The sequence below is a fragment of the Geotrypetes seraphini genome, chromosome 1 (assembly GCF_902459505.1).
Source record: "Geotrypetes seraphini chromosome 1, aGeoSer1.1, whole genome shotgun sequence".
Lineage (NCBI taxonomy): Eukaryota > Metazoa > Chordata > Amphibia > Gymnophiona > Dermophiidae > Geotrypetes > Geotrypetes seraphini.
In genome coordinates, this window is record NC_047084.1 from 433,167,453 (window position 1) to 433,181,254 (window position 13,802).

A 13,802-nucleotide genomic window follows, 5' to 3' on the forward strand; every position below is an offset into this window, starting at 1 on the left:
TAAAGATAAGTCAGTTGACTGAACTAAATAAAATCATTAAAATTCCAGAGATGTCAAGTTAACCAGTACCAGGAAGGAAACAATTTGGCCAAACCCACCACCCCTCACAAACTTACATCCCAAGAGCGGTGTGATATTCGTAGTTCAAAATTCTATAAGCACCTACTGAAATCAATGCTGCATGTCCCATAATGTTCCAGAACAGGGGTGCCAGAAATCAGGATTGGCTTAAAATCTCCCCTTTGAAACTAAATAACTTGGCAGTTCTGAGAGTTTGATGCATGCGGCTTTAAAATCTTTCTCCTGCAAAACCACTTGGCACAAATCAAAGTATACAAGAGCTGCTACCAGGCTAATTCATCCTAAGGTTAAGCAAAAAGGATGACACTCTGAGCACAAAGCAGGAGGAAGAGGGGTGTCACACCACCCTCTGAGTCTGTGATCCTGAATGGGAAGAGGGACACCAAATGTAACCCTTGTCCAGGGCAGCTTTTCTGTTCAGCAATTACCCTAATCCTTAGAATCCTGTTTAGGCAACACACAGACTTCTGTCCAAGCCTGACTACCTCATGAACAAAACATTAGAGAGAAAAAAAAAAAATTGGTAAACTGATTCTGGTTCTATCGCAAAATCTCCATCTTGTGAACTTAGAACCTATCTAAATAACCGCTTAAACCAAATCTCCACCTCAAGACACAAAAGAACCTCAAACCCTTTCGCCTTCCCCCCACTCAAAGGCACACAACGCAAGAAAATGTTTGACAACCTTCTAGCAACACAAGCAGCAAAAATCAACCATTCCATCTCCAATCTTATGACAATATCAGACAACTTCAAAACATTCAGAAAAGAAATCAAAACCCTGCTTTTCAAAAAATTCATCCAAATATCTTAACCCCTCCTCTTTTACCTCCAGAAGATTCACCTACCTTCAGATAACCTTCCCCCAAATTACCCACCTTAACACCTTCCAATTAAACAAATACCATAAATAGATTGTAACCTACCCTCTCTAACTGAATTCCATATGTATTTTTCATACAGTTCTTCACTGTCAGTTTAATTTCCATCCTATAAATTCACATATAATTTTTCTTTTTTCAACCATCTTTATTTTCTCTTCTTTATTAATTTCCAGGTACTTTAGTTAGATTGTGAGCCTTCGGGACAGTAAGGGAATTTTTTAAGTACCTTCTTACTTCTCATTTATAATCTTAATGTATATTTTCTTCAAACCGCTTAGAACCTAACGGATGTAGCGGTATATAAGAAATAAATTACATTACATTACATTAGGCATAGATAAGTACAAAACCAGCTTCAGGGCAAGATTCTCAAAAATCCACGTAAAAAAGCGAGACGACGCTAACGCAGTGGTTGTGATAGCAAATTTTAAAAAGCGAGACATTCTCCAAAAATCTCACATGTAAATGATGTCGGCGGACAATGGGGGAGATTCGTTCAATTTATATGCGTCGAGTCGCTGACCAGCACAAACACAGTGGCATTATGTAAGCAATGTGTCAATCATAGGCAGATGAGCTACTGGACGAATGGGAGAGGAGAAGCAACGTCAACTTTTATCAATCGCGCATAAAGAAAAAACTAATATAATTCAGGTAAATCTTGTAATAGGTTTTTTATGTAAATTTAAATCATGACACACAGACAGAAACACACAAGGGTATTATACACACGCTCAAGAAGAAAAGTTGGCTTTTAACAAGCGCACATGAAACATGCCTGTTTCTCCCAAAAACTCAAAAGAAGTGAGATTTTACTACCCTTCATTTTAGCCACAGTCAAAACACAAGTGCTAGCACTGTAACGGCACCCCCAGACCAGTCGCTGCTTTTTGTCGCCAAAATCCGTCACCGTTCTTTGAAAATTCTTCAACGATTTTTAAGAATCCACCAAAGGGCTCATTTCAATGTTAAATAGAAAATTTGCATGCCATTGTCGGAGTCTGCTAAGAAACCTCGCTAAAGACAGAGATAATCCGTTTTGATAATCCGATACCAAAATGTGTATTTATTTATTTAAATTTCTATACCATTTAAAACCAAACGGTTTACATGATTTACACACATAATATTATAAAAACATAATAAAACAGACACACAAACAATCCTCAGAAATCATATCTACAAACTAATACCATGACTTATATAATAAAAGTCATGAACAGTTCATCAACTATGCCAGAGAAGAGAATTATTAGCTAGAAAAAGGCATCTACAAATAATTGCATCTTGAGTAATTTTCTAAAACAAGCCCTTTCCATGACAATTTCGTATTTGGCCGGAAAACAGTTTAGCGACCGCATTAAACTTTTGAGAATCTTGTCCTGAGTGTGGTTCAATCTGAATGTCTTCTAAGACTTGGGTAGAATTCCTGAAGGCATGTAGTGACATCTAGTGGGCACTGGTGATATTGCATAAGAAATAAAACTAATACAATCAGGCCCTTTTATTAAAGTTTAACCTGTGCTAATGGAATTAATGTGTGCTAAATGTTAAGAAGTCAATTTTATGCCTACGGGCTTCTTAGCATTTAGCACATGCTAAGTTTTGGTAAAAGGGCCCCCAAGTCACACTGAATAATACCAAAAGCATGGAAATTAAAAGGTTAATTTTAAAACTGCCTGCACTTCTCCATGCACACTGCAGGATTTTCAAAAATAAAAGTACACAAGTACATTCCATTTCAAATGACCCTTGGTTAAATATGTCTTATTTTGTGATTTGCCATGAACCATAACTACTTTAAGGGGAACATAATTACTCATGTTAGATTACATTAGTATCTGCACAATTTGAGCTAATTTATTTTCTCTGAAGAAAATTATGCACATGATTCTGAACACTCAAAAAGTATACACAGTTCCAAATCTCATCTCTAGGAATGTTTTCTTTTATAGCAGGTCAAGGTATGAATGAAATGGCACTAGGGAGGCATTTAGGAGGCCACAAGGTAGAGTCTTTTACATAATGGAACTTAGGTTTCTAAGCTGTGTTCTAGAATAGAATACTAGCATAACCCGATATCAGCGCATTAGGCATAGTTTGAGGTTGAGGGGTGGTAGATTCAAGAGTAATGTTAGGAAATGCTTCTTTACGGAGAGGGTGGTTGATGTGTTGAATGCGCTCCCAAGGGAGGTGGTGGTGAAGAAAACGGTGGCAGAGTTCAAACAAGTGTGGGATGAACACAGAGGATCTCTAATCAGAAAATAATGGGTATACATTGAAGGAACTAAGGCCAGTACTGGGCAGGCTTGCATGGCCTATGTCCCCTATATGGACATTCAGTTGAGGATGGGTGGGGGAGGGTTTCGATGGCTGGGATGGTTAAGATGGGCTGGAGTGAGCTTTGATGGAGACTCCAGTAGATGGAACTTAAGCACACTACTAGGCAGGGCTCTGGGTTTCTGGTCCAGTAATATCTAAGAAAAAAAAGATCATTTAAACTAAATTAATTTATGGAGCATGTATGGTTGGGCAGACTGGATGGACCACTTGGGTCTTTATCTGCCATCATTTACTATATTACTATGCAATTACACCAGTCACAAAGTAGGCATAAGTGTGGGTACCTAAACGAGGAAACTGTAGCACAACTTTTCTTAGTTTCTAAATAAACTGTGTGCGCAAGAGGGAGCCTCGTCCATGGTCCGCCCCTGTGTAAGCCCCATATTTATACACTTGACATTTACACATGTACAAGGACAGATGTACACATCAATGTCAGTATTCTGTCCATGTATGTGCAAAGGACCAAATTCTATATATGGCAACACCTAGAATGGCACAGTGTGATTCTATAAAAGGCATGTGCCACATATAGAATTGCACTTAGTGGCCGAACGTGTCACCAACATTTAATTCCACCCATTTAGGCCAAGAAAAACCGGACTTAAATACCTACGCCTAAGTTGTGCGTGGATTGGATATATTCTATTTTTAGGAATGCCCATGCTACGCCCCCGGCCACGCCTTCTTTCAACATTTGTGCACTAGAACTGACGTTCACTACTTTATAGAATGCAACTACCAAGTTGTGTGCGTGACTTCTCATCCTATATAATAAAAAGCTAGCCGCGCATGCGCACTCCTATTTGCGTGTTCCGTGCGCTGTAGGTCTGTGGCCGAAGGAGTGCGCATGCGCGCCTACCTGTGACAGTACCCGGCACTCTTGGACGCAGGCCTTCCTGCTCTTCAACTCCTCCGAATCCTTTCGTAAACGGCGACCGCTGAGGGGGTCCGCACCACCCGTCGTGGCCTCCCCCGAGGTGAGGCCGAGCTGCGTACTGACCTCTCCGACAGGTCGTGCCGGTGCGACAGCCACGTGTAGGTCTGTCTCTGCAGCAGCTTCAGCGCTGAGGTCAGCACCATGGCACGCCAGGCATGTCTCTGCCTCCCCCGCCGCTGGGCTCGGGCTCCTGGGGGCCGGCGGCGCGAGCCGCCTGGCCAGTGCTTAGGCCCCGCCTCCCCCCGACACGGCACCGCCAGACCCGGACAGCTTCACACGAGGAAATAACATTAGGGCCCGACACTCACAGACCCGCGAGCAGGGTTGCCATGGAAACCCAGCCGCCATAACAAGGCAGCAAGGCTGGTCCTGGAAGAGAAAGGGAAAGCGAGGCAGAAAATGGGTGAGAACAGGAGAGCAAAACAGTGAGAGGGGGCAAAAGGGGTAGGGGAGGAAGAATGGGAGAAACCCCAGCCAAAACCAAAAATAAAAACAAACACTGCCACAGAGGGGGAAAGGGACGCTTCCATTTGGGGCAGGGAAGGGTGGGGCTTCTCGGTGGATTAATAGGCTTCAGGGACATGGGAGAAAAGGGGGCTGGAAGCTGAAAGGAAAAAGATGGGAGAAGAGGGCTGGGGGGGGGGGCTAAAAAATGAGTTTGGAGCTGGGGCTGAAAATAGGGGACATGTGAAGGAAGGAGGCTTTAACAGGCTTAAACACTAGAGGGGATCAGGAGCGACATGCACAGCAGGGGCTTAGAGGGCAAGAGAGCTGCAGTTGGAGAGACTGAGGAAGGGAATGTTCAGATAAAGAACAGAGACTGAAGAAGGAATAAAATAAAAGAGACACCTACAGGGAAACACAGGATCAGGAGCATATAGAGAAAACAGAAGTTTGAAGGAATCAGGAACATATACAAAAAGGAGAGCAGAGACCCCTGCAAGAAGAGAAAAAGAGCAAAGAGACTGGGGATGAGAAAGAGAGCCTAGATGCTTGCAGGGAGAAAAAGCTAGGCAGTAATGTTACAGCTTGACAGTGCAGAGTGAGGAAGAAAGCAGAGACAACGCTACACAGGGAAATGGAGGGAGGAAAGAGACAGAAAGAAAAAGACAGACAGACATATATTCTAGCACCCGTTAATGTAACGGGCTTAACAACTAGTTAGTATATATAGTAATACTTTCAATTTAAATTGATGCTATACCATTGGTCCAATGGTATAATGTAAGAACAGCATAGACTGATACCTAATTCAAGCTGAAGGAAAAAGCCTCAGACAGGGACCTTCCCACCTCCACCGAAGTGGTTTGCTAAAGGTGGTTGAGCGGTCACCCCATTGGCAAAAAACCCTTAATGAAAATAAAAGCTTTATCTAATCTAATCTAATCCTTAGGTTGGTATACTGCATCATCTCCACGTTCGTAGAGCTCGGCGCGGTTTACAGTAGAAGAAATAGGAAGGAACTACAACAGAGGGTTAGAGGTAGAAGTGTGAAGAAAATTTAGAAGACTCGGGGTGCCAAGATAAGAGTTTTCTTGATTCTTCAGTTGGGGAGAGGCTTGCATTTTTTGAGAAAAGCCAGGTTTTCAGATGTTTGCGGAAAACTTGGAGAGAGCTCAAGTTCCGAAGAGGGGAGGTAAAGTTGTTCCAGAGCTCAGTGATTTTGAAGTGGAGGAAGGACCCTAGCTTTCCTGTGTGGGAAATGCCTTTTAGCGAGGGGAGGGATAGTTTTAATTTGTGGGAGGATCTGGTGGTATTAGGGTTTGAGGAATTCCAAGAAAGAGGGATAAAGGGAGGGAGGATACCGTGTAGGATTTCGAAAGCTAAACAGGCGCATTTATAGTGGACCCTGGCGATTATCGGAAGTGGACCCTGGCAATTATTTATGCTGTGCTTTGATAACAAAACCCAAAACGATAGAAGAAAAACATTTCCACTTATCTTCCGCTGATCGGTACACTGATGGTGGCCAGCTTTTCACAAACCTGCTGCCTCAGGGTACAACATGACCAATCAGACTTTAGTGTGGAACGCCAAACATGTCTCCTGCAAAGCACAGCATAAAGCTTTTATTTTCATTGAAGGTTTTTTGCCAATGAGGTGACCGCTCAACCACTTCGGTGGGGGTGGGAAGGCCCCTGTCTGAGGCTTTTTCCTTCAGTTTGAATTAGGTATCAGCCTATGCTGTTCTTACATCATACCATTGGACATTTAAGCGTCAATTTAAATTGAAAGTGTTACTATATATTGTTAATTTTTTCATATCTGAGTTATCTTTGACTTCTCATTAGTGCCAGTTATAAGGTGTTAACTGCTAATTATCCACACAAGTTAGCATGCAAACTAGCTGTGTGCACCAATTTGCACAAGGAATGTATGGCACTATATACAGAATTTGAGGGATAATGCATATAGAAATGTAAGCACCCTGATATATAATTGCCTTTTGTGTGCAGAATGCTTCCATAACGCTACCAGTCTACGATCAAGTTAAAGGCCATTCGCATGGTAGAAACATTTCACCTGCAGAAATTTTTTTTTTTTAATTACACTACAGAAATGCCCATCATTCACTGAAATCAGGAAAGAGCAGGTGCAGAGAGCACGAGGACAGGAGATTTTGTAGAAATTTAAAATGTAAAACCTTGCCAAAAGGAGTATCGATGTACTTCTCTGTTCTTCCTACTAAGATGTCAGGATCGTCCAGACCAGACCCACCGATAATCCCCACCTAAAAAAGGAAATGAGAGAATAAACATAGAGACCACCACCACCAGCAAATCCCATTTCACAGATAGCCACCCAGCAAATAAGAGCTGGCCAGCTCCCATCTGCTTAAATTAGAGGCTACAGTAGATCAGAATGAAACACTTCCTTCCCATTACTGTGAGCTATTAAACCTGTTAAAACCCTGACAGACCATCTGCGCTCAGGGCTCTAACTAGGCCGGAATAGGCAATTCCGGTCCTCACGAGCCCCAGGAACATCAGGTTTGGAGGAAATAAATGTACATACCAAGAACATAGAGCACGCAAATCTATTTCCTGTTTATTCATTGTGGATACCCTGAAAACCGGGCATGCCTGGGGCTGTCAAGGACCAAAACTGATCACCCCTGAACTATGTCACTACCCCAATAGGCTGGATCCTTTAGGAGTCCTCTTGTAGGATAGCTTAGTTGTCTTCCTCCATTCCCAAGAAGCAATAGTGACATATATGTGATGGGTAGCACAATGTGTGACTTTAAAAATATCTTTTAAAAAACAAAAAGAAAAGAGCATATCAATTAAACCCACCAAAGCCCAGGAGAAAAACAGGCTCTCCTGCACAGGGTAGCCTTAAACATCAATAGTATTTTCTGATGTTGAATAGTATAAAGCTTAAGTGAATCTTTTGTGATGTTAGCAGCAGCAACTTAACATGGGTACTGGACTTTTCTTTAAGGCAGAATTCAAAACCACAGCAATACTGGATTTCTGGGGCAATAATGGATTCAAGATATTTTCTTTCCAGCCATTATTTGAGGCCACTTTGCAGCAGTCACACCAGGTCTTGACAGGAACCACAGAAAGGCAGTCTATCAAATCCCATCCCCTTTCCTCCTCGTAGACAGGAGGGCTCTTCTGCATTAACTGTATGCAGGTGCCACGCATTAAAGGAAACATTAGCACAAAAGGTGCAATAAAATAACTTTTAAAATCCCTCATAAGTGTAGGGTTAAATCTGAGCTTAGAAAAATGGGAAAGTCTTCCATTACATTATGTTAAGCTGAGATTTCACTGCACTTAAAGAGACCCTAAGGGCTCCTTTTACGAAGGCGCATTAGCGGTTTAACGTGCGTAATAGCGCGCGCTAAACTGCTGACCGCGCTAGCCGCTACCGCCTCCTCTTGAGCAGGTGGTAGTTTTCCGGCTAGCGTGGGGGTTAGCGAGTGATTAAAAGCCGCTAACGTGGCTTCGTAAAAGGAGCCCTAAGTTTGTATTTTTGAATCCAATCTCCTCTCACTAATTTCTGGTGGGATTTTAATCGATTGTATTCCATTTTTAATTGAAACTTGCCTTCCTGTGTTAGCCATCTTTTTGTCATGCTATCATTCTTTACTTTTCTTATTTATTTTTCTTCCACTCTCCTGCTAAACCCTAATGGCCACTTGCTTTCCAGTTAAACCCAAATAAAGCTAAATTGTGGGAGGTCTTCCCTATGCCAGTTTAATATATTTTTTATACATTAATTTAAACTAAAAACATTAAAAAAAAATCAAATGTTTGAATCGCCTCCCACATAAATGCTCTCCCTCCTCCTTCCTCATGATAGGCCTCAGATAGAGACAGCTCCTAACCACAAGTGGTTAGTATGGCTCACCATCGGAAGCAAAATTCAAAGTCAGAAAGGGATAGGAGAGGAACCTCAAAAGGTCAGTTCAAGATGCTGTTCCTTAAATTTTCACTCATCTAAGAGCTCTTGTATGAAGGAGAAGCTGTAGCCCTGATAAGGGGAAAGGAGATAAACAAGCAAGATGACCTCAAAAAAGCAAACGCTTACTGAGCATTTTTGTTAATGGTCGTTTATAGTAGTATTTCTTGGACAGACTCATGTCGGTGAGTAATATAGGATGTCAAGTGTATAAATCAAACAAGGATAACAGATTTCTTAAATGAATCCTGCAAAGCTCCATGGCACCATGTGATTCAAACTGCAAGACTAAAGCAGTGACGCAAAGCAGGAAAGGCTGGTGCTGATATGAGAAACTGGGGGAGGAAGAGACATATTTCAGGGGAGAAGAGCAGCCAGAATGGCCCATAGGAGAGGACATCTAACAGGGCCTAGATCAGGGGCGTTCAACCTCGGCCCTCACAGGTCAGGTTTTCAGGATTTCCCCAATCAATATGCATGGGATCTATTTGCATGCAATGGAAACAGTGAGACAAAAAAAAAAAAGAAATAACTAATTTAAATATTGGTTTATACAAAAATATAAACTAAATTCCATTAAGAATATTGCATTTCACTTGCACCAATTTTTACAATTAAATATTTACGAGGGTGGTTTGAAGTTTGGTAAAAAGGCAAGTTAAAGAAATGTAGTCTCCACTGAGGGCATACACTTAGGGGTCCTTTTACTAAGGTGCGCTGGTGCGTCTTAGCACTCGCTAAATATTAGTGTGCGCTAAATGGTAACGCATGCCAACACGTCCATAGGATATAATGGACGTGTTAGCATTTAGCGTGCCTTAGTGAAAGGACCCCTTAGTCCAGCAAGCTTCCAAGGTTTTGGGTTTTTTTAAAAGCAATTTTTCCCATGATATGAAAAAACTGGAAACTCCAGCTGGAGTGACAAATTGATTCAATTGATCATTGGTTAATGATCAATTGAATAAATTTGTCACTCAAGTTGGCGTATTACGTTACGCTCAACATGGCTTTAGAGCCTTTCATAGTATACAGATACTATTGTCAAGAGATGGTTTCAGCTGTGCGGGAGCACTAAAGCATGAGGTGACAGGCAGAGGTACTGCAGTTTGATGTTTCCGCTGCGTTTGACGCAGTGGATCATCAGTTAATGCTATTAAGGTTGAGTATATTGGGTACGCTGACATACGTCTGGTAGCGCAACAGAAATAATAGTAGTAGTTGTAGTGATGGTAATGTTTTTCAACGGTTGAAAGGATTTTTGGAAGGAAGAACCTATCAAGCAGAATTATCTGAAATATGGAAAGCTGGATGTGGGGTGCCTCAAAGTTTACCCTTATTTAACATATATATTAGTGAAACAGGAAAAATCTTTTCAAATATAGGCTATACCAAGGGGTCTCAAAGTTCCTCCTTGAGGGCCGCAATCCAGTCGGGTTTTCAGGATTTCCCCAATGACTATGCATGAGATCTATGTGCATGCGCTGCTTTCAATGCATATTCATTGGGAAAATCCTGAAAACCCCGACTGGATTGCGGCCCTCAAGGAGGGACTTTTCAGATCCCTGGGCTATACAGTATGGGCTCCTTTTACAAAGGTGCGCTAGCGGTTTTAGTGTGTGCTAAAATGCCCGGCGCACTAGTCGCTACCACCTCCTTTCAAGCAGGCGGTAGTTTTTCGGCTACTGCACGCTAATCGTGTGAGTGCGCTATAAATGCTAGCGCACCTTCATAAAAAGAGCCCTATATATTTATACAGATGGCATATTTCAACTTTGTCCATTTACTGAAGCAACTATCAATCAACTTATAGACAAAGTTAGCGATTGGGTTAGGACAGGGGTGGGCAATTCCGGACCTCACCTGGTAAAAGGTTTTTAACCTAAAATTTACTTGTCATAATAAAGCCTGCCTGCATCGTGTACAAGGTCTGCAGTTTTTTGCTTTGTTTGTTCTCGAGAGCCGGAGCCAGGTCAGGTTTTCAGAATATCCACAATGAATATGTATGAGATAGATTTGCATGCACTGCCTCCTTGAGATGCAAATCCATCTCATGCATATTTATTGTGGATATCCTGAAAACTTGACCTGGCTCCGGCTCTCGAGGACCGGAATTGCCTACCCCTGGGTTAGGAAAAGGAAAATCACTGTGAAGAGTAGTTTTTCTTTAAAGCCTGTTCTGTAAAGCTCTTGAGAGACTAACACCCTGTATGTGAGACTTTTTGTCTTATTAATCTTTTCCGTTTGGCTTCCTGATGAAGATTTGAAACGTAGCATGTCGAGGCCAAAAAATACCATCTGTTATGAATTGGAAAGTACTGCAATGACTGGGTGGTGAGGTTTTGGGGGGAATTCATTCCCCTTTTATCTCCATGTCTCCGAGCACTACCTTCCTTTGAAAAAATCAAGTACACTTCCCCCGGGGGAAGCGGGGGTTAGGGACAGAGCTGGCCCGCGAATATTTAAAAAACTGCGAATAATATTTGGGACGGTTCTGCCCCTAACCCCCGCCGATTTTAAGCCTTGAAAGCCCCCCCCCCTTAAGCCTTACCTGGCGGTCTAGCGGGTTTTCAGGCAAGAGCGATCTTCCCACACTCCTGCCCCGTGCAGAACGCTCACAGGAAATGGCTGCATTCAACTCCCGTAGTCTCTTGAGCCATTTCCTGTGAGCGATCTGCACAGGGCAGGAGCATGGGAAAATCGCTCCTGCCCCGAAAACCCGCTAGACCAGCAGGTAAGGCTTAAGGGAGGGCTTACAGGGCTTAAAATAACCTGAAAAATGAAAATGCATTTTTGGGTTTAAAACCGCGAATAAGCGAATCCATAGATACGGAATTCGCAAATACAGAGGGGGAAGTGTATACTAGTTAAAAATATTTTCTATTTCTGATGTTAGTGTTGTTTTTTTATTATTTTGATTTGACTATTTCATGCTTCCTCACTAGGAGTGTATATATTTTTCCTCCATTTGTGTTTCTGAAGTAAAGTTAGTATCTGATGAAGTTATGAGAACAGATAATGCATCTAGAATCTAAGGTGTAATCCTGGATTCTGACTTAGAATTAATTCATCATATGAGAATGCTCTAAAAAAAAAATTTTTTTTTCTGGTCTTCGAAAACAGTTATAAGGACTATCTTGTCACAATCTAGTTTTTGAGTACTTTGTCAATCAATATTATTGCCATATTTGGATTATTTCAATTTTATTTAATGTAGAACACTTGTAAAAGGTTCTTACTAGATTACAGCTGTTTCAAAATACATACTAGGCTAATCTTTTTGGTTAGAAAATTTGAAAGGGCTTCAGCTCTTTTGTGCATATCTAGTATATAAGGCTTTATAATGGTAATTAGTCTTATAGCCCGTTACATTAACGGGTGCTAGAATATATGTGCGTGTGTCTGTCTTTATTTCTTTCTCTCTCTCTCTCCTTCTGTATTTCTGTCTTTCTTTCCGTCTATCTTTTTCCTCGGCTGTCCACCCATTCTCCCTTCCTTTTACCTTCCCTGTGTCTACCACCACCCCTTCACTGCTCCCCTTATCCAGCAGCAGCCCTTCTCCCTTTTTTTTATCTCTCCCCTGTCCAGCAGCACCTCTTTCCAGTCCCCCTGTCCAGCAGTGGGCCTCCCTTCCTTTTTCTTCCCCCCCTAGCACCTCTTTCCTGCTCCCCCATCCAGCAGTAGGCCTCCCTTCCTTTTTCTTCCCCCCTAGCACCTCTTTCCTGTTCCCCCACCAGCAGTAGGCCTCCCTTCTTTTTTCTACCCCCCCGTCTCTTCCCCTGTCCAGCAGCACCCCTTACCTCGTGTCTGCCCTCCGCTGACAGCCGCCTGAAGCCGCAGCGGCCTGCAGGCGCCGACAGCTGCTGTGGTCTGCCGCCACCGACAGCCACGGCGGCAGACAGCTTCCGCGCCGCCTGGAGCCAACATCCGCCTTGAGAGAGAGATGCGTGGAAGCGCGCATGCGCACTCCTACCTGCGGGGACCTATAGCGCACGGAAAACGGGAGCACGCAGGTCAGAGTGCGCATGCGCGGCTTAGGCTTTTATTATATTAGATGCCCCAAAACAATTAACATTTCTTTAGGAATTCCAGCTAATTCCACCCCCCCACCCCCTTTTACGAAGACACGTTAGGCTTTTTTATTGCTGGCCACAGCGTTATTAGCTCCGACGCTCATAGGAATTCTATGAGCGTCGAGAGCTAATGCCGCTATGGCCTGTGCTAAAAATGCCTAACGTGGCTTTGTAAAAGGAACCTTTTATTACTACACGGAGTAACTGAACCTTTAAACTTCAGTTTCCAACTGTTTTTACAGTAATTAGGAAGAATCAACTGGTACAATCGTTTTCTTATCAGGCAGTTCTGATGTGGAACAATCTTCCTTTAGAAATAAAAAGCCCAAATTCATATACTGTATTATTTTTCATAAAGTTTTAAAGACCTACTTTTTTGATAAATGTTAATATGATTAATTTATTTATAACCTTAATACCGTATTTTCACGTAGATAACACGCGCGTTATATGTGGTTTTTACAAACCGCGCATAACCTTGCGCGTTGTACAAAATTTTTTTTACTTAGTTTCCCCCCCCCCCCCCGACACCCGATTCATCACCCGGAAGGAGCACTCGCACTCCCACCCCGAAGGACCGCTCGCACCCCCACCCGAAGGACCGCTCGCACCCCCACAGCCTCCCCCCTCCCCCATGGAGAAGCTGTCTACCTTGTTTCCGGATGCCAGCCCAGCTGCTTCCTCTGCTGGCGGTCCTGCCCCTTCTCAGAGCCCTGTGCTGCGCTGCTTCCTCTTCAGGCGGTCCCGCCCTTTCTCTGACGTCAGAGAAAGGGCGGGACCGCCGGAAGAGGAAGCAGCGCAGCAGGGTTCAGAGAAGAGGCGGGACCGCCGGCAGAGGAAACAGCTGGGCTCGCTGGCATCCGGAAACAAGGTAGACAGCTTCTCCATGGGGGAGGGGGTGGAGGCTGTGGGGGTGCGAGCGGTCCTTCGGATGGGGGTACGAGCGGTCCTTCGGGGTGGGAGTGCGAGCGCTCCTTCGGGGTGGGGGTGTGAGCGGTCCTTCAAGGTGGGGGTGCAGGTGCGTGCGAGCGGTCCTTCGGGGTGGGGGTGCGAGCGGTCCTGCGGGTGGG

General features: G+C 43.4%; 1 protein-coding gene across 2 annotated transcripts in view; it reads right to left on the minus strand.

Moving 5' to 3' along the window:
• Window positions 1-13,802, minus strand: part of MTAP (methylthioadenosine phosphorylase) — a 204,324-nt gene that overhangs the window by 172,015 nt on the left and 18,507 nt on the right. For both annotated transcript variants that reach the window (XM_033919484.1, XM_033919475.1), the window contains exon 2: window positions 6,894-6,980. In XM_033919484.1, the coding sequence (XP_033775375.1) occupies window positions 6,894-6,980 (87 nt within the window). The remainder of the gene's footprint in view (window positions 1-6,893; window positions 6,981-13,802) is intronic.